At 34.8% G+C, this 26,684-nt stretch overlaps 1 protein-coding gene across 2 annotated transcripts in view; it reads right to left on the bottom strand.

The window, feature by feature from the left end:
- Positions 1-5,962: 5,962 nt before the first annotated feature.
- RIF1 (replication timing regulatory factor 1) overlaps positions 5,963-26,684 on the bottom strand; it is a 54,478-nt gene continuing 33,756 nt past the window's right edge. The window contains exons 21-35 of one of the 2 annotated variants that reach the window (XM_045558780.1): positions 25,404-25,671; positions 23,962-24,004; positions 23,246-23,448; positions 22,286-22,385; positions 21,033-21,152; positions 20,434-20,585; positions 20,017-20,097; positions 19,871-19,925; positions 16,253-19,492; positions 14,222-14,368; positions 13,827-13,904; positions 13,623-13,738; positions 11,824-11,977; positions 9,624-9,732; positions 5,963-8,869 (exon numbers count right to left, since the gene is read on the bottom strand). In XM_045558780.1, the coding sequence (XP_045414736.1) occupies positions 8,655-8,869; positions 9,624-9,732; positions 11,824-11,977; positions 13,623-13,738; positions 13,827-13,904; positions 14,222-14,368; positions 16,253-19,492; positions 19,871-19,925; positions 20,017-20,097; positions 20,434-20,585; positions 21,033-21,152; positions 22,286-22,385; positions 23,246-23,448; positions 23,962-24,004; positions 25,404-25,671 (5,081 nt within the window). In that variant the 3' untranslated portion in view covers positions 5,963-8,654. The remainder of the gene's footprint in view (positions 8,870-9,623; positions 9,733-11,823; positions 11,978-13,622; positions 13,739-13,826; positions 13,905-14,221; positions 14,369-16,252; positions 19,493-19,870; positions 19,926-20,016; positions 20,098-20,433; positions 20,586-21,032; positions 21,153-22,285; positions 22,386-23,245; positions 23,449-23,961; positions 24,005-25,403; positions 25,672-26,684) is intronic. The other variant, XM_045558781.1, reaches the window with a different exon arrangement.

Here is a 26,684-nt window from a genome sequence, read left to right on the forward strand (position 1 = left end):
TAAAGTCTCTCTGAGACTCACAAGGAGTGCTCTAGGGAAGAGAATACACACACTTGTGAATGATCAGGGGTACACTTGTCTGCCAGGCACTGGGATAGATGCTGTGGTTCTAGTGATGAACAAGAGACAGTTGGCATCCTTAGGGAGTCTTGGAGTCCCAAGAAAACACAGACCATGCTTAAGCATACTGATGGTGGGAGAGACAGCCACTCACTCCAGCAGGGGTGGGAAACCACCTTCTAGGTCCTTAAGTGCATCCTTTTGACTGAAGCCAAATTTTATTGTTTTAGACTAGTCAAGTGCAGTAGTGAGAAGGGGGGAAAGTAGTAGAACAAGTTCAATCTGTAACTGACTGTGAACAATCAAGTGAGATAACTCACTACCTTTGGACAAACCACTGAATCCAAATTTTACAGAACAAATCCTAGAGGTGCACCAGAGAAAGATGAAGCTTTTCTTGCCTCCTTTGGTGCTTAAAAAAGAACCATCTTGAAATCAGAAAGTGGCTAAGCAGATTCCCTCCCACCCCCACCCCCAACTTTTGGAACACCTAAAACCATATAGTGTCTCAGCTCCAATGGACTGGCTTAGTATTTAATTTCCTATTTACTTTGAGGGTCTGCCTAGCACACTTCGCAGTTGCTATTACAAATAAAACAAAACAAAAATACAACTTTTTCCTCTTAATCCTAGATTTCTCTTTAAAGTTTGGAAAATTTTAAACATACATTTGGCACTCTGTATCCTTGCGTCTGTACTGAATATGTACTTTTTCTTGTCGTTATTCCCTAAACAATACAGTATAACAGCTATAATATTTACATAGCATTTACATTGTATCAGATATTATAAGTAATCCAGAGATTATTTAAATTGTACAAGAGGATGTACACAGGTCATATACAAATACTATGACATTTTATTAGGGACTTGAGCATCTGTGAATTTTGGTATCCACAGGGTTGGTGGTGGGGTCCCGGAACCAATCTCCCATGAATACCAAGGGACGACTGCACACACAAGTCTAGAATCTTCCACCACCTCAGAAATTATCAACTCGTGGTTAATTTTGTTTCCTCTCCATCCCACAAATACTCTCCTTTCATTACCTTAAAAGTGAATCCTATTAGTCGCATTTCAGTGTGCATCTCAAAAGACTCTTAAAACGTCAATCACAACAAAATTAACACAACTTAAAAACTTGCAGTCAACATCTAGTGTTCGAATTTTCCTGTTCATCTGATTTTTCCAGCTATCTACTGTGTCTGCATTTTTGTCAGCACCATGCTACTGGGAAAGTTCTTCATAAATATCTCCACCACCACAGACTCATAGGACTGTAAGGCTGCAAAGAGCCTCAGTGACCAGATAGTCATTCCATCTCAAGAGGTTATAAAAGGGAGAAGTTACGTCTATAGGGTACACCTGAGCCAAATCTCACATCCTAATAAACGTGTTATGAGTTGTACTGTGTTCCCGCAAAAATCGTGTTTAAGCCCTAACTCCCAGTGCCTCAGCATGTTGACCCTATTTAGAAATGGAGTTGTTACAGAGGTTATTAGTTAAGATGAGGTCATTATGGTGAGCCCTCATCCAACAGACCAGGTGTCTTTAGAAAAAGAAGAAATTTGGACAAATAGGCAAACAGGAAGAAAATTAATGTGAGGATGAGGACAGACTGGGACTTGCTTCTACATGCCAGAAATGCCAATATTAACAGCAAACTACTCCAAAAAGCTAGCTAGGGGAGACGCATGGAACAGATTCTTCCTCACAACCAGCCTTTAGAAGGAACCAATCCTGCTGATACTGGAACAGTGAGAGTACAGTTAAGTCACTCGGTTTGTGGTACTCTGTGATAGCAGTCCTAGTAAACTAACACAGTATCTTCCAGCACAGTTTACCTTCTTTTAAAATTATGAAGCTTGGCTGGGCGAGGTGGCTCACGCCTATAATCCTAGCACTCTGGGAGGCCAAGACAGGTGGATCGTTTGAGCTCAGGAGTTCAAGACCAGCCTGAGCAAGAGCGAGACCCCATCTCTAATAAAAACAGAAAGAAATTATATGGACAATTAAAAATATATACAGAAAAAATCAGCCGGGCATGGTGGCACATACCTGTGGTCCCAGCTACTTGGGAGGCTGAGGCAGGAGGATTGCTTGAGCCCAGGAGTTTGAGGTTGCTGTGAGCTAGGCTGACACCATGGCACTCTAGCCCAGGCAACAGTGAGACTCTGTCTCAAAAAAAAAAAAAAAAAAAAAAAAAAGTCTAAAATTATGAAGCTTTTCCTTAGCTGTCACCAAAGTGCCATACTGAGGTGAGACCTTCACTTCACCTGGCGATCAGCCCACACCAAGGCCTCCCTCTCCAAGCTAGCCTGCACCTCATTCCGTGAGATCATGTGACTGACATGAAGGATAATGTCCCATTAAAGCAGGTGGTATAAATGTTGACCCTTTATGGCCTACCTTGTTTGCAAAGGCCCCAGCCAATCACACTGGGAGCCTTGTGTACAATGTAGGGGCTGGTGGACATGTGCCAGCAGTCAAACCAGCCTGAGCAAGACCCTCATCTCTACAAAAGAAAAATTAGCTGGGCATGGTGGCAAGCATCTGTAGTTCCAGCTACCCAGGAGGCTAGGAAGGATTGCTTGAGCCCAGGAGTTTGAGGTTGCAGTGAGCTATGACGACGCCACTGCACTCCAGCCTGGGCAACAGAGAAACCCTGTCTCAAAAGTCTGTGGAACCCATAAAACCATGAATAAATCAGAGAACCTCTATGGTTAAAAAGTGGGCTATAAAAGGGGCAAAAGAATATGAATCATGTTTGTCGACGGATACAATGTTCACTTTATGTTGGTATTTGAATTATGCTATTCATACTAATTTCAGGTCTCACTAAAACAAACAAAACCCTGCAAATGCAGCAAATGAAAACGAGCACCACAATTTCATTTTTATAGTTTTATTTTTCAGGTAAAAGTGCATTTCTTAAAAAGTGTTTCAATATCCAGTTTCATTTGGCAAGTGATAAGTCAACTCTCAATAGTTCATGAAAAGTTTTATTATGGATCATACATAGATTCTCCTGCCCTAGACATAGTCATCGTGAACCACAAATACTACCTGTAAGTGTAGTTCTGCTTCAAACATTATATAAAGCATTACATAATCAAATAAAATCGCACCATTATTTCACATCTACTAGTGCAGGTAAGTGAGGAATGAATGGGTACTTGTTAAGTTTCAACTTAAATCATTTTTAAGACTTATCAAATATAAATATTTTGTAAATGTAAAACTAGGCTCTCTTAGGAAGAGTTTACCAAGTGATGGGTTGAAAAATATTATAGGGTTAATAATTGACTGATTTGGCTTCTATCAGTCTTTTCTAAGTGCGTATCAGTCAGGTCTATCCACAGGAGGTAGTGTGAAGATAGGTTGAAAGCAACTGATAACTCATCAGCTCACAAAGCAAACTCCTACACCCCAATTTATTTCACAGTTGTGATTTAACCTATAATGCCAGATGCCTTTCCCTCAGACCATCAAGGTTCCTTAATAACATGGCAAATAATGAAACTACAGTTTCAGAGTTTAGGTAGAAGAAAGAAGTGTACTTAGAAAGTACTAGCATCTCCTTGTACATATGTATTTGAGCAATAGTAGAAGAAATAAATGAAATCAGGGGAACACATTTTATCAAATAAAATCTAATAGGGATAACAAATTAAGCAATCAAGATGCCATCCACCAGCAAGAAGCAAATAACCAGACTACATGCCGAGGATAAGCAAAGCCATCCTCTGTAACAGGGATTGACAAACTCTGTAAATATTTTAGGTCTTGCAGGCCATACAGTCTCTTTCATACTACTGTACTCAGCCACTGTAGCAGGAAAGCAGCCAAAGGTAATATGTAAATGGGCATGGCTGTGTTCATGGGTAACACAAAAAACAGGTAGTCTGTTGACCCCTGCTCTGTAAAAAACCTTACAAGACTGCTTCAGTTTCTATACTCAAAACTGATTCTGCTCTTAATGTCATTTCCTTTTAGAAAAGTCCTATTCTATAAAAATAAATTCTTTAGGCACTTGTTAACTGTTCAATTAGTATCAAAATAGTTATTATACTATATTCCATTTTCAGTTCCATGAGACTTTGACTTCGTAGTTATATGTCCTTCATCTGTTTAAGAAACAAAGCTGCCTTTTAATGGAAATTATTAACTGCTTTGGAGGAAACAGTATTAAGTTAATAATGTATATTTTAAATAATCACTCAGGGTATTTGTGAACATCAATTATGGTACTGTGTTATGTAGAGAAAAGCTCTCAGGGACCACTGTTTCCAAAGTGTATAGGACTGCTTGTCCTTGTACTAAATGGACTGTGCATTATGAAGATTTCAGATCAATATGCCTTTCCTCTTCATCTTACTACTTCTCAGTGTATCACTTCCTATCAGCATATAAACTTGCTGTCTAGTAAGCTTAGCTTTTACCCACTATTATGAATAAGCACACTGTGGCCAAAGTAATATTTCCTCTGAGTACAAAAGGTACATAGATTTTTTTCTTACTTGTGACCATCAACAACTGAAAATATGCCTTCAATTTTACAGTCTCAGGTAAGGGGTGGGGTTATCTTTTATTCTAATGGTATTTTCCAAGGGAGTAAGCATTTACAGCTTACTGTGTGTCACGTGTGGTTTTTAACTGTTCTTTGGAGAGAGAAAGGTTTAGTATAAAGGAAAAAGAGTGGAAGACATTGGAAACTTTAACATTCTATTCCAAGAACTGAGTAAATGTTCCTAATTCTGTTAGTCTACTATATTAAATATGTACAGATCTTCCGTCCTGAATGACTCAGATTTTAATGGCTGCTTTTAAAAAGCAATATATAAAGCCTGGCATATATTAGACATATTAACCAGACCATCAGAAATTACAAAACCCAATTTGTTGTATAGATCAAGCTATCAATCAACTTTGATAAGCCAATTTTAAAACCCATTACTTAACTTTTAGCTAATGTTCTTTAGTGCTTTGAATGAAGGCAGTTTTTACAAACAAGGTATTTAAATATGTGAGGAAACTGAACATCTTGAGAATTCCAAGAAAAACTCACTTTCAGAGAATCAAATTATTCAACTCTATCCTTCAAACTCCGCTTTGCAATGAAACAGGAATTTTCAACCATCTAACTTAACAGTAAATTTAGTCACCAGAGGTCTTCAGTAAAATGACAAGGCAAGACTGTCTAATATGACTTCTTCGTTATGGCACTACTAATTTAACTGCCAAATTAATCTTGGAGTAGTGTTATGTTTTCAATGTTTATTAATAAAATAATGGAAGATCCATAATAGAAGGCAAGATTATAGACTGAATGTATTTCTAAGTATTTGAAAATCTACTTTCATATTAACAAAAATGAGAACATAATCCACAAATATTCACAAGAAAGCACTTTAATCTGCTTTAATAATAAGGTTCCTTATTATATGAAATCCTTAACTGCCTATTTTTAAAAAATAGATCTTCCATATTTTACTTTCTTAAAATTTTTGAACTTTAGTTTGAAGACTTCAAGATGAGTCTGTATCCCCAATTCATAAACTTAAAAAAAAGTTATAAAACTCTAGCTTTTATGATCTGTGGCAATAATTCTCAATACTTAAATCTGCTTGGGTTATCAAAACCTAATTCACAGTCTGAAGCCCCTCAGGACTATCTACTTACTACAAGTGTAGTCCACAGACATTAGCAGAATGAGATGAAAGCTAGGCCTTTCTTACTGAAGTAAAGTTAGAAGGAATGGCTTTAAGGGAAAATACTAGCTCATTAATACTTTTTCTAAAATTTCGATTAAGACAGCTTTTTAAATACCACTTATCTTTAATTATTTTCATTCTTTTACCTTAAAAAAAAAAAAATCCAAACTCACCTATATATTTATGTTCCTCCAATTTTGTTTCTTGCCCTGCCACTATTCTTGACATTTTTATGATGCTTAAACATGTAACAGAATCCCTACCTTCAACCTGTATAGAAAAAAATAATCCATTGGCAATGTCAGAATCGATCAAAATGTTCAGATTTAAATCTTATTTTTTGACTGTGTTATGCAATAACATTATTTACCCTGACTCATCCTATTCTATTTGGAATTAGAGAAAGGCTCTACACCATTCAACAATGGCTTTCAACCTTGTTTAAATGGCACAGCATCTTCAATAATAATCTCACTGAAATAATACTAAAAATTTAAATCCACTATGAAACTTACAATAGATTTCATAGATATGAAAAATTATACTACACTTCTACATGCCACTAGATTTTTTTAAAATGCATAAAATAATTAAGAAAACACGTTAAGTGTTCTTAGTTATATTTGCTGTGTGTTTTATTAACGATTAGAAAGGATTTGAAAAACCAGGCTCCATTTTATAGTGAAACAACACAGTGGAACTGATCAAGGAATATTAATGTTTTGCTATTCAGGAATTATTCAGGGGGAAAGCTGCAGAAAATTTTAAGGCAAAAATATTGAAAATAAGGTACCTTAAATATACGCTTATAACCATAGCAACAATGAAGATTTAACAAACTGGTCTATGCCCTCAAATAATGTATTTAAATACAACCTTGCTGAAATACAATGTTTTTTAAATTAATGCATGTGCTTATATCAAATTCAGTGATCTGAGTAAACAGTAATCATTTTGGTCACATTTTTTGCCGTACGGTTCAGCTTTACAAGAATATCCTTCAACCATCAAATAAGTTTAGTTCACAAAAATGTTAAGGCATGTAGTCATGAAACAAGCTCTAATTTTAACTCTAAACTGCGTTAAAGTACCCCGTTCCCTGCCCTCAAACACACATACCCTTTTTTGTTCACACCTGTTCCCTAAAAACTCATGTGCCTTTGCACTATTAAATATAATTTGGGAAATAAATGAGAAACAATGTAAACCACAATCATAATTGTTTTCCAAAATCAGTATTTTTCATTAGTTATTTCTTCAAGCTATAATCCATAGTTCAATGATCCCAGAATTTCTTTATAAAGCCATCTCGGTATATGAATATCATGCTTTAAAAGACTCAAAAATATTTGTAATGGTGGACTTAACGATTATGAAAAAGACGCTAACACTCCTGCTGAATATAGGAGAGGTAACTAGGCACAAAGATGAAACTTTCTATGACTTGCTGTAGAAATGTGTGCCTTTCTAAGTAGGAATTAGGTTCTGAATAAAGTGAAAACTGAGATGATTCACTCATTCTAGTCACAGAACAAGTGAAATATATTCTCAGTTAAAAAGATGAAACAAATATGGGAAGTCAGGCACTAATACTAGCTGGTAAAATTTACAAATATTTTAATTACATATACCCTATTTTTAAAAACAAAACATACACATATAAAAAAAGAACAGTTTCAAATTTCTTCCAAGTTTGCTTTTAGGTATATGTGAAAAAAAGCAGATAAATTCTAGATTTCTTATTGTCCAATTTGCAATGAAAATATTCAAACTACATTCCATTAAGAAGACATGTAATGAGGCACACTTTCTAGTGGCTGATACCCTCTTCCAAACCAAAAGAAAAAAGGTAAGAGTATGAATAGCAAAGTTGTTGTGTAACTTTTTCTCATTTGTGTAATTTTACTCATTCTGGATACTTTTAGAAAATAAACTCATGTTTTAACTATGACTATTAACTAAGTATAAAACTATTTGTTGTTTTATTTGTAGATACAGAATCCTACAAATATCTGCAGCAAGTCCATGAAGCACTTCTACTGTCCATATTGATATCTCAGTATTTAATATATACAAAATGTTTCTATTAAACAAAACTATTCACAAGAAGCTGCAGAAAAATCCATGCAATTAATGAAGACTGAAATTTATAAATTAAAGACATGGTCATCTATACATAATGTACAGTCATGCATTTATAAATGAAAACTATGTGCCTCTAAGAATAAATTTTCACAGGCAAATGCTGTTGCACAAATATTTGCTAATGCAAACAAATGGAATCTTAGTAAATTCTGCACTAACATTTTAACCCCAGAAGTTGAAACTTTAGGCATTTTTCTCAAAAGCTGTTCAAAAAGTTGACAGCTGTGGGGAAAGTTCCAATTCTTTTGCATCTTGTTAGAGGTGTCTCACCAGAGAATAAATTTCCTAAACCTCAGGCACAACAAAAATGAATTTTAAAAAATCAAATATAAACACCTTTATCAGTTCAACAAAAATTCAAATAAAATTTTTCAACTTTACTTAAAGTATTTTATATTACATGTTTCACCAGAATATGCATGAGTTTAAGAAAGCGTGAAATAAAACGTACTTCTGTTTCTAGTTTTTGCTTTCACATCTCTGTAACGTAATTAAATTTCTCAGAAAAACTACGCATAGCAGCCAAGAAAATACATTATACAGGGTGGGGGGAAAGATCTTACATAATGAACTTACAAAATTGAACTTACATAATAAGTCATTGTCCTTCAGAGTTTGAAATGCTATCAACTTTGCAAACAGTCTCTTCGAAATTGTGCTATGTTTCAGAACTTGTTTTATCTATCAAGAAAATCCAGTGATGTTTACAAAAAACTTCAATTTCCTCTTAAAATACTAAATAGAATTTTCATGGGCTGGTGACCTCCAACGTGACTGTAGATTTTTTATTATAGAGTTTGCCATACTTCCCAGTTTCTCATGCATTTCAAATAGCTGGCTTCCTGAATAATTATGGAGATCTTCTGAATCCAGCTGAAGAGCAAGAGCACTGATCTGTGCCACAAGATTTTTAGATAATGGAGTTTCTAAATTAACAGGATCAATCAAATCTAAAAGAGAAAAAAACAATTAAATCTATACTAGAAAAAAATTAAATTGTTTACATCATCTTCTAAGTTAACAAAACGTTTAAGTGCCTAGGTTTCAAACTGAGAGAGCCAGCTGAGGTCCTCCTGTTCTTCAAGGGAACAACGTAATAGAAAAATCTACATAGCTTATCATTCTGTGCTATTAAAGAAATATCCTGGCCGGGCGCGGTGGCTCACACCTGTAATCCTAGCACTCTGGGAGGCCAAGGCGGGTGGATCGCTGGAGGTCAGGAGTTCAAGACCAGCCTCAGCAAGAGTGAGACCCCGTCTCTACTAAAAATAGAAAGAAATTATCTGGCCAACTAAAATATACATATAGAAATAATTAGCCAGGCATGGTGGTGCATGCCTATAGTCCCAGCTACTGGGGAGGCTGAGGCAGGAGGATCGCTTAAGCCCAGGAGTTTGAGGTTGCTGTGAGCTAGGCTGACGCAATGGGACTCACTCTAGCCCGGGCAACACAGCGAGACTCTGTCTCAAAAAAAAAAAAAAAGAAAAGAAAAGAAATATCCTTATTTGAGAACGTTATGGACTAGAAGCTGGCAAGAAGAGAAAAACAGACACACTTGAAGTTCAATCAGTTATTTTTCATACACTTGGCATCAAGCACAAAAAAGCCCTGTCCTATTAATAAGGCATGATCAAATGGAACTAAAAGCATAATAGCAAAACATTTCTTCAAGACAGTCAGCCATCCCCCTTTGCTAAAATATACCTGAGGCAAGTCTTTCTTCATCAGGAGAGAGAGATTTATTTTCGATTCCATTTACTGTTTTTTCAGAAATATCAAAAACTGGAGTTTCTTCTAATCCACGAGACTTCACCTTGATTATAGAGTAGTAAAAATGAATGAATGAATGAATGAATGAATAAATAAATATATAAATGCTGAAAACCAACAAATCAAAATTTACTTAATTGGAGTAACAGTACAGACATTGGGAAAGAACATGTGTTCCACCACTTAACATACCTAATATTGCTAAGAAACTATGTTCTATTAACTACACAAAAAACAGCATTATGAAACACTTCCTCAAAGAAAGGGTTAGAAATTTACAATATGCCATAATGGCTTTCTCACGAAAAACAGCCATGGTAACTGAGAAAGTTACTTATAGTTCCCAAGTTCAAGAATGTGGAAGAAAAAAAATTGCAGCAGAAAGTTTAAATAATACATGAATCTTTTAAAAAGAATACAATTTTCACAGAAATTCCTAAAACCTATGGACCAGTGATTGAGAAAACACTACATTCAGAAAGTTAGAGTTATCATGTGACTTAGCAATTTTACTTCTAGGTATATACCTAAGAGAGATGAAAACATATGTCCACAAAAAAACTTGTATACAAATGTTTATAACAGCATTATTCTTAATGGCAAAAGGTGGAAACAAGTCAAATGTCCATCAGCTAACGGATAAGTAAAATGCAGTATATCCATACAATGGAATATATTCATTCTTAAAAAGGAATGAAATTCTGACATGCTACAACATGGATAAACCTGGAAAACATTATGCTAAGTGAAAGAAGCCAGTCACAAAAGATCACAGGTTCTATGGCCCCACTTTTTATAAAATGTCCACAACAGGCAAATCCAAACAGAAAGTAAATTAGTGATTTCCTATGGCCGAGGGGGTGAGATGAGGAGTGATAGCTAATGGGGTCAGGGTTTCTTCTTAGCGTGACAAAAATAATGTTTCAAAACTAGATCATGGGGAGGATTGTATAACTGTGTGAATATACTAAGGACCATTTAAAATTGTATACTTACAGGTAGGTGAATTTTATAATATGTGAATTATATCTTAATAAAGGTGTTACAAACACACCCACACATACACTTTCCCAGGGCTCATGGAAACTGATGGGAAAATAATTCAGAAACTAAGCTCTTGATCTACGAGACTGAAAATTACTACTATAGTTTTTGGTTTATGAACAACTGGTTAACACATGTTTTTTGAAGACCACAAAAAAACTAATACAAAATCAAGGACTTTCAAGAATACAGTAGATGTCTTCAGTAGCTGGCAAAAAACCCAGCTTAACAAAATTGTATTATAGAACACTGTTTTTCACCCTTAACATACTCTATTTTTCGTTTGTTCATGACTTCCAATACAGGTTGAATACACCTAATCCAAAAATTCAAAATCCAAAAATCAAAACTTTTTGAGCACTTTTTGACATAATTCCCAAAGGAAAAGTATATTGGAATATTTTGGATTTCTGGATTAGGGAGGCTCACCCCATAAGTAACTGTATGACGCAAATATTCCAAAATTTGAAAAATTCTGGACTCTAAAACATTTCTGGTCCTAAGCATTTTCGATACGGGACATTTAGCTTGCAGTGCCAATGAATAGAGGATCTCTGAATGGGTTTTAGGAGAGTCTGTGAATCCTTCTGAAATTATATACAGTATCTGCTGTACACATTTTTATAGGGGGGAAGAATCTTAGCTTTCATCTGAATCTTGAAAAATGTCATGACCAAAAATGTTTATATACAAAATGCTGACAGGAAGTCACAAATGTGCTAGACATCAAAATCAAAATACTGTGACCCACAAATTTGTAAGGTTTTTGTATAAGTCTGGATTTGAACATCTAGGTTTTCGCAATACTAGCCATGGACTCAATTACCAAATGGAAATGAACGAGGAAAGGAGATAGAACAGAATTCAAAGAAGATTAATTTAAAAACAAACCTGAGGTGCATTACATAAAAACAGTACAAAACTAAATGACCGATTTATCTGGACCATTACAAAGTTATCTTTTAAGTTACTCTTGACTGGGGAGAAGGCATCATAAAATGGGCTTTTAAGCAAGAACAGTTTAACAAACTTCTGTGTAGTGCTATATTATTTATTAATACATATTTCAAACTAACATCTAAGTTTTTACCTGCTGCTCATGATATATTCTGAGAGCTTTTTTTACATTGGACACTTTTGGAGAACGAATAGGGAGAGTTTTTATTTCAGATGCTGTAAGAGTACTCAAATCACCAATTGTTTTTATATTCTTGGCTCGAATGAGCTGTCCCAGGCCTCTTGCCCTGAACAAAAAATAAGAGAAAAAGGAAAAAATAATTATACAGTTTTATTTACCTGCTATTTCAAAGAGCTTATCTAGTTGGATTTCCCCACTTAAGCTCAATCGTAACTGAGTTTGTTTATATAGGCCTATCTAGCTTCACAGCAAGGACAGGTATACATACATTTAATTTAAAATAAAATCTGGTTCTAATGTGTATGCCTGGTGTTAGTAATAGCAATGGAAACAGACTAAGGCTATATAGCATACCTCATGCTTTACACACATTATTCTCTTTAATACAAATGATTCTCAGATTTCCTTACCTACACATAACAGCTTTCTGATTGGTGGGTCATAAACATGGACAGGTAGGATAGGAAGACAAAACCCGTTGTGCTACCAAGCTCAGAGCTCAGGCTCCTCACTAGTTTTTACCTCTCCTAACCTAACCTATACTCCTTTTAATTTCCCTCTCCTCAATTTCTTTAATTAATAATGGACTCAGGACTGGGCATAGTGGCTCATGCCTGTAATCCTAGCACTTTGGGAGGCAGAGACAGGAGGATCCCTTGAGGCCAGGAGTTCGAGACCAGCCTGAGCAACATAGTGAAACCCTGTGTCTTTAAAAAAAAAAAAAAAGCCTACAGTGAGCTATGAGCTTTGACTGTGCCACTGTACTAGGTGACAGAGGACCCTGTCTTCCCCCTACCCCTCCAAAAGAAATGGATTTGTTATGTCTGACACATGATAGGGCAGCATGATAATTAAACAGAAATTATCAAGGCATCACAAACTACCTGAAAGAATTTATTTAATCGAGATACAGTAAAATCTAGAACAGTCTAGGTACAAGCATTTAAGTTTCCAAGATTCAAACCTTTCATTAAAAACAAAACAAAAAGAGCTCATGAACAATTTTTATGTAGGTGAACCTCATTCTTCCTATACATGATCACATTAACTGTGTGACTGTGGTGGTAATCTTCACATAAAGTGGAAATGATATTCATATTCCTCACAGGGTTTATATTAGGACTAAAAGATAATAAATGATTAGGGTTCAGCACAGCACCTGATATATTAACTGTACATTTCTCTTATTATTCAGGGCAATATGGGAACACTTACCCTATCTGGCCCACTTTCCCAGCTACACTTTTATTTACCTCTTAAAAAAAAAGATGTGTGGAGGAGGAGGGCATGTCAATCAATTCTAACTATGAGAACCCTGACCATTCAAATATTTCTCTTAAATAAGTGGCACCTTGGGCCGGGCGCGGTACCTCACGCCTGTAATCCCAGCACTCTGGGAGGCCAAGGCGGGTGGATCGCTCGAGGTCAGGAGTTCGAGACCAGCCTGAGCAACAGCGAGACCCCCGTCTCTACTAAAAAAATAGAAAGAAATTATCTGGCCAATTAAAAATATATATAGAAAAAATTAGCCGGGCATGGCGGCGCATGCCTGTAGTCCCAGCTACTCGGGAGGCTGAGGCAGTAGGATCTCTTAAGCCCAGGAGTTTGAGGTTGCTATGAGCTAGGCTGACGCCATGGCACTCACTCTAGCCAGGCAACAGAGCAAGACTCTGTCTCAAAAAAAAAAAAAAAAAAAAAAAAAAATAAGTGGCATCTTGGAATACAAGCCAGAAGCCTAAATAATCACTCACCACATGTTAGACGTAATCTGAGGTAAAATGATGTCAACTGGTGCCACACAGTTCACCAAAGCTGGGTAAACACTTTCTGTTGGGCACGGCATGGATTCCTTGGCCATTTCTGCAATCTTGAACAAATTTCAAAAGCCGTTAAATAGAGGTCACCTGACTGAACATGAAAATATAAAGTTACATGAAAACTAAAGTGCTTCTTACTAAACACTTCTTTGAGCTCTTAAATTTAGGGCTACGTGATCCTGGGGACAGAAATCCTTTGATTGAAGTGGTATTATGCTAGACAGAAGAAAGGAGAGAAAAAAAAAACTTAGAACCCTAGATAACTATAATTTTACAATTTTATTTTCAACTTAACTGCAATCATTTCTTTACAATTTCAGAAAACATTATAATCTACTACCTAATCAATTACTTGCTGGATCATCACTGCCTCTCACCACCTCTTCTCTTCATGTCTGCTTACCATGTTCTTACAAAAGAATACATCCCAACCAAAGAAGCTGGTTTTTCAAATAGTTCATTTCAAAACAAATCATGCACATGCAATTCTGTGTCTATATACATATATGTATAGGATAAAGCCTATAGCTTACCTTAGCTTGTGCAGTAGGAGAAGTTTTAACACTTTTTACTATAGGGGAACTATTTGAAGACAGGGACCTAACAATATAGCACCGTCTATCAATGTCATCTGCCAATCCTGCTTGGTATATTGGATCTGCAAAGGAGACACGGCGAACCTGAAAACACAGGTCAGGTTTTTACTTAAGAAAATTAAAGTTTTAAAAAATGAAACCATAAATTCTCATTATAGGGTTACTCAATAATAGAACATGGACTTAGAAGCTGAATTTATTTCATTAGAAGCCAACTGCACAAAGTAGTTGTTTTCCTAGTGACTGTTTTCACAGATATTACTCAATACCAGTGCGTCCTCATTATCTAGGTTTTAAATTGTCTTTGCATATAACACCAAAGACTATGTATGAAACAGGGACAGCAGAAGAAACTTAATGAAATTGCACGTGGCAGTTAAAATTGTATAATCTGACTCTAATAACCTTATGGGCTTACTAAACAGACTGAAAGAACAAGATGAAGAGGTTAAAAACAAGTAACTGGTCTCTGCTATGTCTTACTAATCTTTGTTCTAAATTCTTTGAGGTTACCATCAGAGTCACAGAAATTAGGTAGCAATTTTTGTCTTTGTTAGGCCCAGCTTGAAGTAATTTTGGTCTAAATTCCTACAGTGTCTTTACTCATTCAGCTATTTGATATAAATACACATAGAGCACTCTTATACCATTAATATGTTTTTATACATCTTGTCATCTTGATTCCCAAGAGTGGGCAAATTCTATGTATACAGATCTGCTACAGAAAACTACAATGTTGTTCTATTGCCTAAATAAATAATAAGTATGAACTATCAATCAAAAAGCAACTGACTTCTAGTAATAATCTAAAGTAGTATATTGAAGAGACATATTGGCTAGAAAAATTCCAAAGAGTAAAAATTAAAAAAAAAAGAGAGAGACACACATCAATCCTAATGTACTCTTACCTTCATAAACTTTTCAAGGACTTCTATGGCTTATTAAACTTAAAATACTTAAAAAAAAAAAAAAGACTCTCAAAACTAAGAATAACATATATACAAGAGAAAACAAAAGCTCAAGAGCTGTTAGGTCTTTCTAAATAGGTAATCCCTGAACTCTCAGCAGAATTTTCAATGTATCTTGGAAAGCTGAAAAGTCCTAAGAATAACAGAAATAGGAATTAAGAAGGGAAGTTTGCAAAATGTTCTTGCTAAAGGCAAAAAGCAAGATGTACTGTTTATATAATATACACATGCCTGTATATAAACATGTATTCTATACTAAAGCACAGGCTCAATTTCAAAATTAAGAAACACCATCATCACACCTTTTCAGAACATTTAGAGGACAAGCTAAGCTACGTAGCTCATGTAACGTTTCCTTTTTACATTTTTTTATTCATTCATCCAACAACTATATGTAAGGTACAGGACAAAAAGGCACAAACAGATATATAGATAATCCATGTTTCCTAAACTAAAGGAGCTATAATTTAGCTAAGGAGATGGGATATAAATAATTAAATAAAATCACATCCACAAACTGATGAAGGTACAGCCTAACAAGATTATTTTCCTTTTAATTAGACACAGTCTAAAAATAAGTGTTTATATAAACACCTAGGTAAAACAGCAATGCCCCAACACACTTTAAGTGCTAAACTTGCTTTATCAATGGCAATCAGTGTTGCCTGAATTCCTAAATCTGTTCCTCATGTGATACATGGTATATGAGGAGCAGAAAAGATCTTAAGATAGCCTTACCAATTTTGCCAAAGGTGAATAACGCATAGTTGCATAAAGATCTTTAGTTTAGTGCTGTGAGATGAAAGAATATCTAAAGAGCTTCAGTCTCCTTTTTTCAACACCTATCTTTCTACCTGTTCTTTCTCCTAGCACCATGGTAAATTATCAAAATGAGTGAACACATAATTCTAATATTTTGTCCTTCACCAGGTGCCACTGAATGGCCAAAATATTTCAACCAAATATTGGACCCCTAAATATCCAGCTTCATCCCCCCTACCTTGTTAACAGGTGATGAGATCTCATCTTCTTGGGGTCTTTTTAATCCTCTCTTTAAAATGCTGGTGGATGGAGAAGCCAAAGGAGACCAGACACAGCGTGCCTGCATGCCACTAGGACTGTAATTTGCTGACACAAGTGAAGGATCAAGTTCCCTTAATTTCTGAGGAGATGTATTATTGTCTTCTATTATCAGTTCAGAGACACCTGTTTCAGATGTCAGAGATTGTAGTGGTTCCTCCACTTCCTCTGAAGTGTGAACTTCCTGTAAAATATCATTTCCTACTACCATTTGATTATCATCTAATTTTATTTCTTTGGGTGTATTAAGTTCAGTATTTGTTTCGGGTTTATTACAGTCAACCTTTCCTTCTTCAGTGCTCACTTCAGATGTGTCAGCAACAACGTTGTCAATTTCTGCACTCAGTCCTTTTGTTTCAGCATCAGCAGGTTTAGAAGTTTTGATGGACATGTCCTCATCTTCTGTTTTATTGACATGGTCAGTTTCAGCATTCACCTCACCAATCACTGTTTCTTCACAATCTTCCATTTTGGCATTCATTTCCTCAGATGAACCTGAATCAGACACAACACTTCCTCCATCTAGTTCCCCAACTGCTGTTTGTTCAGACATCTCAGTTTGAGTATTCACTGTTAAAGGTGTGGTATTATCAGAAAGACTGATGCCTGAATTAAAGTCCTCAGTTGCTGCTTCTTTGGCATACCGTTTTTTAGCTGTGTCTGCTTCAGATTCATCACTACTACTACTACTGTTTTCCTCTGTTGCTGCTTCTTCAGAAATATCAGTTTTGGCACTCTCTTGTTCAGAGAAGCTAGCTTCAGATTTATCATTTCTTACATCCAATTCCATGGTTTCTACTTTCTGTAGATTGGATTCTGTTACTTTACATGCATTTTCTTCAACATTAACAACATTACCTAGACTTAGTTCCATTTCCAGGGTAGCTTCTGGCTTTTCTTCTTTAGTTTCCAAAGAACATTCCTGGGATATATCTTTGGAATCAGCTAAACATAGGCCAACAGTTTTAAATTTTTTATTAGGTGGCTCTTGGCTTTGAAGAGACTTCACTTCACTAGAATCCATATCACAAGTTTCCTCTTTAAAATTTATTACTTCAGAAGGAAGACTTTCTTGAATGATATTTTCTTTCAACTCAGTTTCAGATACAATTAATGAATCATTGATAGTATCATTATCCTCCTTGATACCCAAATGAAAATTCACACTGTGGTGCTCATCTAAAAATTGTACTTCAGAACACAGATTAGCTTTAGAAGTTTCTGATATAGTTACAGGTGTCTGTATATCTGTTTTTGTTTCACTAATCTTTACATCATCATTTTCTGTGTTCTTCAACTCAATGAATGACTTTTCCTGAAGCTGTGATTTTTCCCCACAGCATTCACAACTTTTAGATCTCCTCACCCTCCTCCTTCTCTTATGGTGGCATTCAAATGTTTGAAGAGTTTTTTCAGAAAGCAAAGAAATGTCTGATGTCTCTATTTTTGAGGATTCTCCTACACTATAATTATCAATAGAGTCTTGCTTATGTAATCTCTTACTGGCATTTCTAGTCCTTAGATTTGACTCTGGCACAGGTGGACTTGTAAAGAAATATTCTGCACATTTGCTAGTTTTACTTTCCTCCTCACATGTATTTGCTACATCATCAGAAATTTGCAACAAATCTGAAGATGCAGAATCCTCAAGTATTACAGTACTATTTTCATCTTTTTTTTCACAAACCTGAGACTTTATGTCTACGTCTACTTCTAAACTTGCTTTATAATCATGTGTCTGATTTTCAGCTTTTATACACTCTTGTTTTACCATTTTCTCTTCTTGATCTTCAATGTCAACACTGTCGTTGCTTTTGCTTTTCCATTTTCCAGATCTCTTCTTTCTAGAACCTTCTTCTTTTGCCTCAGAACTATCAGATTCTGAGTTTTCAATGCTAGAAAGCAAACCCTGAGATGCTCTTCTTGTTTGATACCGTGTTCGGCCCCTTATTGGTTTCTCAGAGGACTTATCTGCAATGTCCTGGGCACCATCTCCTTCAGACTTAATATTCTCAGGGTCTGGCTTTCTTTTATTTTGGTCAACTTCAGCATTAGCACTGGTTTCCCCAAAAGTCTTCTCATGTAAACTATTTCCTTTCTCAATTAGATTCTCCTGTACAATTTGTTCAGAAATCAGTTTTTGCTTAGGTAACAAATCATCTTTTATATACAAAGGATTCTTCTGAAGAGGTTTTTCTTCTTCCTTACGTCTTTCCTTTTTTTGATGATTATTTTCTTTATCTTGGCTATCAGTGGTAGAATCTGCTATTTCTGAACGTCGCCTTGTAGATCGCCTAAGGGTTTTTTGATTTGGAGTTATCTGAGCCTGACTATCCTCATTTACCATTTGATCTGATGGTATTACTGCTGGGGGTGTATTTTCTTTGGATTCCAAATTAATTTTTACATTTGTCTCTTCTACAGTATTAGTTTCCAATAACATAGCATTTTCTATTGTTGGTTTAAACTTGGTATCTTCATACTCCACTGTAGATTCAGAAAGATGAACCTGATCACATTCTGTTTGATCAAGCAAACCGGGTGGGTTATTTTCTAAGGTTACCATGCCTTCAATAGATTCCTGAGTGTTTTTCTCCTGTTCAGATTTCATTAATGGCTTAGACCTTTTATTCCCTGTTTGTTCAGCTTTACCCAATCTCCGGCCTGATCTCTTAGTTCCATTTGATGTTTTTTCAGAATCAGATTTTGAAAGAGTCATTTCTCTTCGCTTTGCTTTTGGTGGAATATCTGTCTTAATCATGTTTTCCTGGTTACTTTTCACTGTAACAGTTGATGACATGCCATTCAAGGGGGATGGGCTAAAAGGTCTATTTTCTGACCCATCAAATTTCTCCAAGGTAATAAAAGTTTGCCTCCGACTTGTAGGCTGTGGAGGAGTTCCAGAAATAGCGGCATTAAAAATTGGGCTACTGCTGACAACAAAACTTTCTGCAGTAGATGCACATTCAGTTGAAGTTTTCTTTGATGGAATTAAAGCTTTTTTCCTGGCATCATTATTACTGCTCAGTATTTTTGAACTGGTTTCATCAACAGAACCACACTCTTTATTTGAAAAGGAAGCCTTTTCAAGATGTTCATCCATACCACAGGTTTCCGTGACATCTTGAGGAATGACACCGTCACTCTCCATTTGCTCCTCCTGCACAGAAATGTATACATATATATATAGATTAACCAGCAAACAAGTTTGATTTTCTGGGAAAATTTTAATGTAGAACTTTGGTAATTCAAAGACAATTGCTAAATTTCAATACATTGCAAATATTCCAAACGTAGTGGTAGGTGCCTATTAATTTGCATTCCTACTTGTAAACGTTCAATAAAAGCCAATACATTTATTTTAAATAAATACACACTGGCTATAATTCTATTAGTATCTAAGTGGGAGTTAAGAGATTATACAGTAGATCTTAAAACTAATAAAATGAAGGCCTACAGACAACCTTTCAGCAGTTTAAGAGATTCCATAATGGAAGGATGATTCTAATAACCCCAAAATACAAAATACCAAATATACCTTAAACATCATCTTGGAATTCTCCTTTGGTTTTCTGGTTAAAGTAGGAATTTCCCTGAAATAGTGATATAAATTAGAATGCTATTTCTGTAATTACTTAAAAATTAGGAAAACAGTTATAAAAGTTTGACAGCTTCCATACTTACATAGACTCTTCCTGACTATACTGAGAAAATAACGTATCTTGTGAAACATCCAGATTATTATACATGGCAGGAATATCACACCTGAAAAAATTTTTACATAAGTAACTCCAAAAATCTGACGACATTCCTACAATTAGAAAGTAATCTTACAATTCTACAACCAAGCTGTCTTTTACTAACAATATGAAATCAAGACCTACATGCTTATTTTCCAGACTTTCCATGAAACAATCAATCTCCCAATCTATTTTTCAGTAAAGGAATTCAATTTGTAACACATGGTACATTATCTTATACCTATAGTTAGGTAGCATTATATATTATAAAATTAACGTATGTACAGCATATGTCTTGGCATTAAAACTTAGTATACACAGTATCTTAGTTCTAAATACAAAGCTATAAAAGGCTACAAACCGCTTTGTTTTGAGTACTTCTTTTTGATGTTCAGTTAGTATTCTTTCCTTTGCATCTTTTCCTTCTGGAGATATAAACACAAAGTCAGTAGACTTTTCCTCTTCCAAAAGTATTTCACTCTTTACTTTTAGAGATGAATTTTCAAGTTTCAGCTGCAGATTAAAAAAAGTAAAATGTACATTTTAGTTTTCAAATTATTTTCCAATACTTCTATCAATCTGTTTTCCAATATACTTTTTCAACAGTGGTTAGAAAAAGTTTGAAGTTCAAGCCCATATAATATTCTCTATCAATAACAAATCAGTATAATTTCCTTCGCTTTCTTTCTGCTTCTAATAAATACCGCCTAGAATAATTACATGTAATAGATGTTAAGGATTACACAGAAACTTACCTTTACTAAGAAGGAATCATCTAAGGCTTCAAGATTACCCTACCATGCTACCTTAGTAGCCTTTCTAGACCAAATTCTATCATCCCCTTGCAATCTCGTCTTTTATTTAGCCTTTTACAGCTTTTTCTTCCAATTAAAAGATGCATGTCCTCAGGCTACTGTACACTTAATCTAAAAATTCTATTTTACACTTTTGAAAACATACTTTGGCTGGTGGTTTCATCTTTTCTTTCTTGTCCTTTCTTTGTGCCAAAAAGGAATCTCTTTTTCCACTTGATTTTCTTTCCATGCCACTTATCTTCACATTTAGTTGTGAATTTTCTGTCTGTTTTATTAAAAACAAAACAATTTCATTAAGGTCACTGTATTATTTTGCTTCTCCAGTTCACATTTTGAAAACTCCAGTCTAATAAGTACTCATTTCAAATGTCAAATTTCTTATGATTATTCATTCAGTCCTATTAAAATCAAAGAAAGGAAAGCCACCAAGTCAGTTATAGCAAATGGCTTTGTTGCCTCTAACTTTTGTAGCAGTTGCTTTGCACCATTGAATTTTATGAATTCTGGGAAAATAAGAAATACCACATAATTACTACAATGTGAATCAAATTACTAGACTCAAATACTCCAGCTATTACTGGAAATATTCTAAAAGAAAATTCAAAGCCATAACTTTACACATTAAACAACAAACAGGGTTAATAAAGCATATATGATAGAGATTATTACTGCACCAAGCACATTTTCCTTCAACAGAAAACAGCTTTTACAGGTGAAATTCCACTGAATGAGTCTTAACAAGTCTAGATGGTTACCTGGCGAAAAATTTTTAGCCAAAACCAAAAAAACAAAACAAAATACTTAGTTGACTGTATTTTTTTCTTACAGATTCTAAACAAAAAACTGCCATACATCATTTGTTCCCGACTAGAAAAAAGTTTTCTAAGGATATTCCACCTCAGGGGAATATAGTGCCCATGTCTTTATCTATCCATATCTTCAGGCAGTATTGAAGAACCTTGGTCCTTCCTAATGTGCAATGTGACAGCAAGGATGTGTTTTTCTGACAGAAGAAATGAGACAATTGACAGGAAAAAGTGAGAGTAGCTCTTGCTTAGACATGGACTAGTAACTGTTATTTCTAGTTTTTTCCAAAGCAACACTTAACTACGTATTTTAACAATTACAAACTTTCTAAAATAGTGCATATGAGGTATCTGAATTCAAAAAAGATCATTAGTGAACAAGAATTAGAGATTATTTACATGAGAATCACTAGTGAAATTTTTTGCTCTTAATTCATAAACTATCTTAAGGCCAGACAATTGACAATATAGAAAAATTCTATGTTATAAAACTCTTTTCTGTTCAGGTTCTACTTGTTTATCACTTACAATAAACAAACTACTCAAACATCATTCAAAAGTTTAAAAAAAACAAAAAAAACAAACAACTTACTGAATCCGAATACAGTCCACTGGATTCTTCCATCATTTCAACAGTTTCCAAACCAGGCAACAGAAGCAGAAATTTTTGTTTGGCTTGTCTTAGTACTGGTCTTTTAAAAAGTACATAAACATACATAACTTGAGTCAAGTAGTACTGGTGAATACTGATATCTTAACAAGAGCACTTTACTTATAATATTAGAGCAGCAAAATACATTGGGCTTAAAGACTGCTTCTTTTTATACATATATAAAACCAGGAGAAATTGATAATTTTTGTATTTTTCCCTACATTTTCTTAAATTTCTAAATTTTCTTCTTTAAGATCTTGTCAAAATTTCCAAATTTTTATCATGGAAAATAGGAAACAAAAGTATAATATTACATCAAGTTTTCACATCTAGCTTTAAAAACCATCCATTTCCTGCCTTTCCTGTTTCTTTTATTAAGGATAATTTTAGGATGGGCATGGCACACCTATAATCCTAGCATTCTGGGAGGCCAAGGCGAGAGGATCGCCTGAGCTCAGAAGTTTGAGACCAGCCTGAACAAGAGCGAAATCCCGTCTCTACGAAAAATAGAAAAATTAGCTGGGCACCATAGTACACGCCTGTAGTCCCAGCTACTTGGGAGGCTGAGGTAGGAGTATCACTTGAGCCCAGGAGTTTGAGGTGGCAGTGAGCTATGACGACACCATCGCACTCTACCCAGGGTGATAAGAAACTGTCTCCAAAACCAAAAAGATAATTTTAAATCGCTTTTCTAGGTTCATGAAATCAAGGTTACTCTGAAGACCAAAGAAAAGGTCAAATAATGTTTAATAATTTCCATATACTTCAAATAATAATATTTCAACTAAGGAACCCTCTGTAACAATTTCCCATAAGAAAAGTTTACTTTAAACTAATATATCAATTTACATTTATTACAATAGAATAGTTAGTTATATAAAAGTTTTGATGTTGGCATACTTTAACTCGTCAGGATAAATCAACATCGTCACTTTAGCAAATGTGGCATTCCAAAACTGAGCACTCTGTTTTCGAATCTGTTTATTCTTGTGCAGAAATGTTATGCATAATAGTGGGGAGAGTTGTTCAAGAAGTTCACTGTCATATGTTCCAGTGTAGATGAACTGTAGGCAAGTAATAATTTCTCCTAGTAGCTTTTCTAACTAGGAAAAAGGAAACAATAAAAGCAAAAAATATACTAAATATTAACTCACAGAACATGTTGCTATTTCAATTTTTAAAATTTGAGTTTTAAACAAGTCTCTGCTGTCACCTTAAATATTTATCCCTCTTTATAAGTAGACAAATTATTCTTTAATTATTGATATTAAAGCTTAATTTTGAGCTTATTTTCCATTAACAGAAAAAAATTTTGTTTTTACATCAATGGTAACAGGAATAGTTGCCTACACACATTTCACCTAGAAAACTTTGGAGCCAATTGTACTTACATATACATAAGATAGGAGGTAATGAATTAAATGTATTTAAAATACATTATTAAATCCTTTTAAGAAAAATCTGTGAATGTGTCTATATCATGTTATGAAATGTTCATTACAAATCAAGTATAATAACTCCCTTAAAAATGAGGAGACTTATGTTTAAGGAAGACAATTATCTAAACTCCATTTTCATCATGAAAGTATGTTTTATGGACAATTGTCTATTTTTACCTTGTTGTTCAGACAACTATACACTTTAGGAACTTCATCAAGCCTGGGAAGAAAAACACATAAAATAAAGTGCCGTTTATAGTTTAGGAAGTAAACACTACTATTTATCAAGCTAAACCTAAAACTGAGGTAATACAGCCATAATAAGAGATATGCATGTAGTGATACACAAAGCTGTCCCAAGGCTTAACAAGTAATAAAAATTGCTAAATAGTCAGGAAACAAACTTATCTTTAAAACATAAGATTTTTTTGTTTGTTTCACAGAAAATATCTAAAATAGATCTCAAAGTACTCACACTGGTTACTTGCTTCTGTACCTTTCAAGCATGAACTATTCTTGATCAAGTAAGAACTGAAAGTTTGCAAAGAAAAGTTTATGGATTTGGGAGGTGCATTTTACACTTTATAAAATCTGTTTCTAAAACTCTGTGAGTTTAATTTATAAAAGATAAACTGTATTATGACTGAACCATACAAGGCCTGCATACTGATGAATCCTCTCAAAATGGTTTTATAAGTATATTTGGGATTTTTTCAGGTTTTAAGGCACTGCTTACTTCAAGTGTAAAGGGTAATGCAAAATTAAGTAAAACTTTTAGAGGTTTAATTAAGAAACTTAAATGTGCATATCCTCTGAACCAACATTTTTACCTAAAATATCATCTTCTACAGAAATAGTGGCAAATATGCTCAATGATTTATGTACAAATAATGTTCTACTGTTTGTTATGAGAGAAAATGCCACAAAGATATATGTCCACCAAATCAGAAACTGGGTAAAAAGTTTAATGGAATCCTATGCAGACATTGAAAAGGATGAGATTCTCATGTAAATGGTACAAGAAGCATACAATATACAGTTCACCCCTCAGTATGTCCAGGGGATTGGTTCCAGGACCAAAGTCCATTCTCTCGTGTACTTTAAATCATCTCTAGCATACCTAATATAATGTAAATGCTACGTAAACAGTTGTTATACTGTATATTGAAATTTATATTATTTTTTGTCATTTACTTTTCTAAATATTTTCAGTCAGGGGTTGGCTGACTCCATGGACACAGAGCCCACAGACAGAGGACCAACTGTATTAAGTGCATATCTCATATATACTTAACTGCAGAGTAATATGTCAAGTATGCTCTCATTATATCTATCATGCATTTAATAGGTATGCTTGTTTGCCTAAGGAATTCTGAAAAGATTAGCTCTAACTAGAAAAGGGCAAGTGGAATAATGTGCAAAATAAAAGCACTTCCAATTTCTATCTTATATTTCTATACTATTTGAACTATCTTTTCAACAAAAGCATATTACCCTCTCCACAAAATTGTCAAGATTACCATCTATAATAAAAAAGCTGATAGGAAAACAACAAAAGCTGCTACTTCTACTTAAATTGAATATATTTAATTCAAAGCTACTAAGCCCAAAATACTTACTTTGAGTTTTCACAAAGTAATGCCAAAGGTTGTGTTAAAGTTGCAAATATTTTTCGGATCATAGATGGCAAAGAAATACGTCCAAATACATTGGAAAGAATGCTGGTGATTGAGTTGCCAATAGCGAACAGGGTATCAGAATGTTCCTCCTTGAAGCTCAGAGTGTGGAAAGAATAGATCACTCTTACAGTAAGTTTAAATAAAGAAGTCAATTTCCCTAGGGGCTCGTTCTTCTTTTTGGACCAATCTGAAGAAGGTCTCTGTGGTGCTAAGATAAAATTGAACTGATTAAAAACTCAAGCATATTGGAAACAGTGTCCACCTTTATAATTTATATCTCACATTTAATGCTAGATATATCAAATACATGTGCTTTTGTTGACTGATAGGCCAAAGAAATCTTAAAATAATATACTAATGATAGATATATATCACTAGAACATCATCTTTACGAATGAGAATGGGAGACAAAGAAAAACTATTTGCAGATCTAGAATAAGAATTCCAGGCCAGGCATTGTGGCTCAGGCCTGTAATCCTAGCAACTCTAGAAGGCCAAGGTGGGAGGATCACTTGAGGTCAGGAGTTCGAGACCAGCCTGAGCAAGAGGAAGACCCTGTCTCTAAAAACAGAAAAACTTAGCCAGTCATGGTGGCACGTGCCTATAGTCACAGCTACCTTCAAGGCTGAGGAAGGAGGATTGCTTGAGCCCAGGAGTTTGAGGTTGCTGTGAGCTAAGCTGATGCCACAACACTCTAGCCCAAGCAACAGAGCAAGAGTCTGACTAAAAAAAAAAAATTTCAGAAAAACCAGTCTATTTTGTCTAAGGAATTATAAAATGCATTTCAAACTTTTATTTTTACATTTCTTAGAATTTCAACAACTAATTTGTAAAAAGTGCTAAATTATATGTAAGGTTACATGACAGGCTCCCAAATTAAATTTTTAAAAGTTTTCAAAATAAGAAAAAAATTGCCATTAGAAAATGGCTATTTCCTGGCTCATCTATAGTACACTGATCCCTACAAACAATACTGAACAAGTCAGAGATCCAAATACTGAGAAAGAAAAGTCTACTGTTTCCTAGGTTTCAGAAAAGATTTGTCTTAAAAGAACTGACTTTCCTTCGTACCTTTCTTAGATCATCTCTCTCCACAGAAACACCTACAGGAATAAACTCACATTTCTCTTGCCCAAAACATCATCCTCATTCCAAAATTACGTTTGTTTCTCTCAAACAATCCATTCTTCTAAAGAAAGAGATTCCCAGATTTAAGGGAAA

The sequence above is a fragment of the Lemur catta genome, chromosome 8 (assembly GCF_020740605.2).
Source record: "Lemur catta isolate mLemCat1 chromosome 8, mLemCat1.pri, whole genome shotgun sequence".
NCBI lineage: Eukaryota > Metazoa > Chordata > Mammalia > Primates > Lemuridae > Lemur > Lemur catta.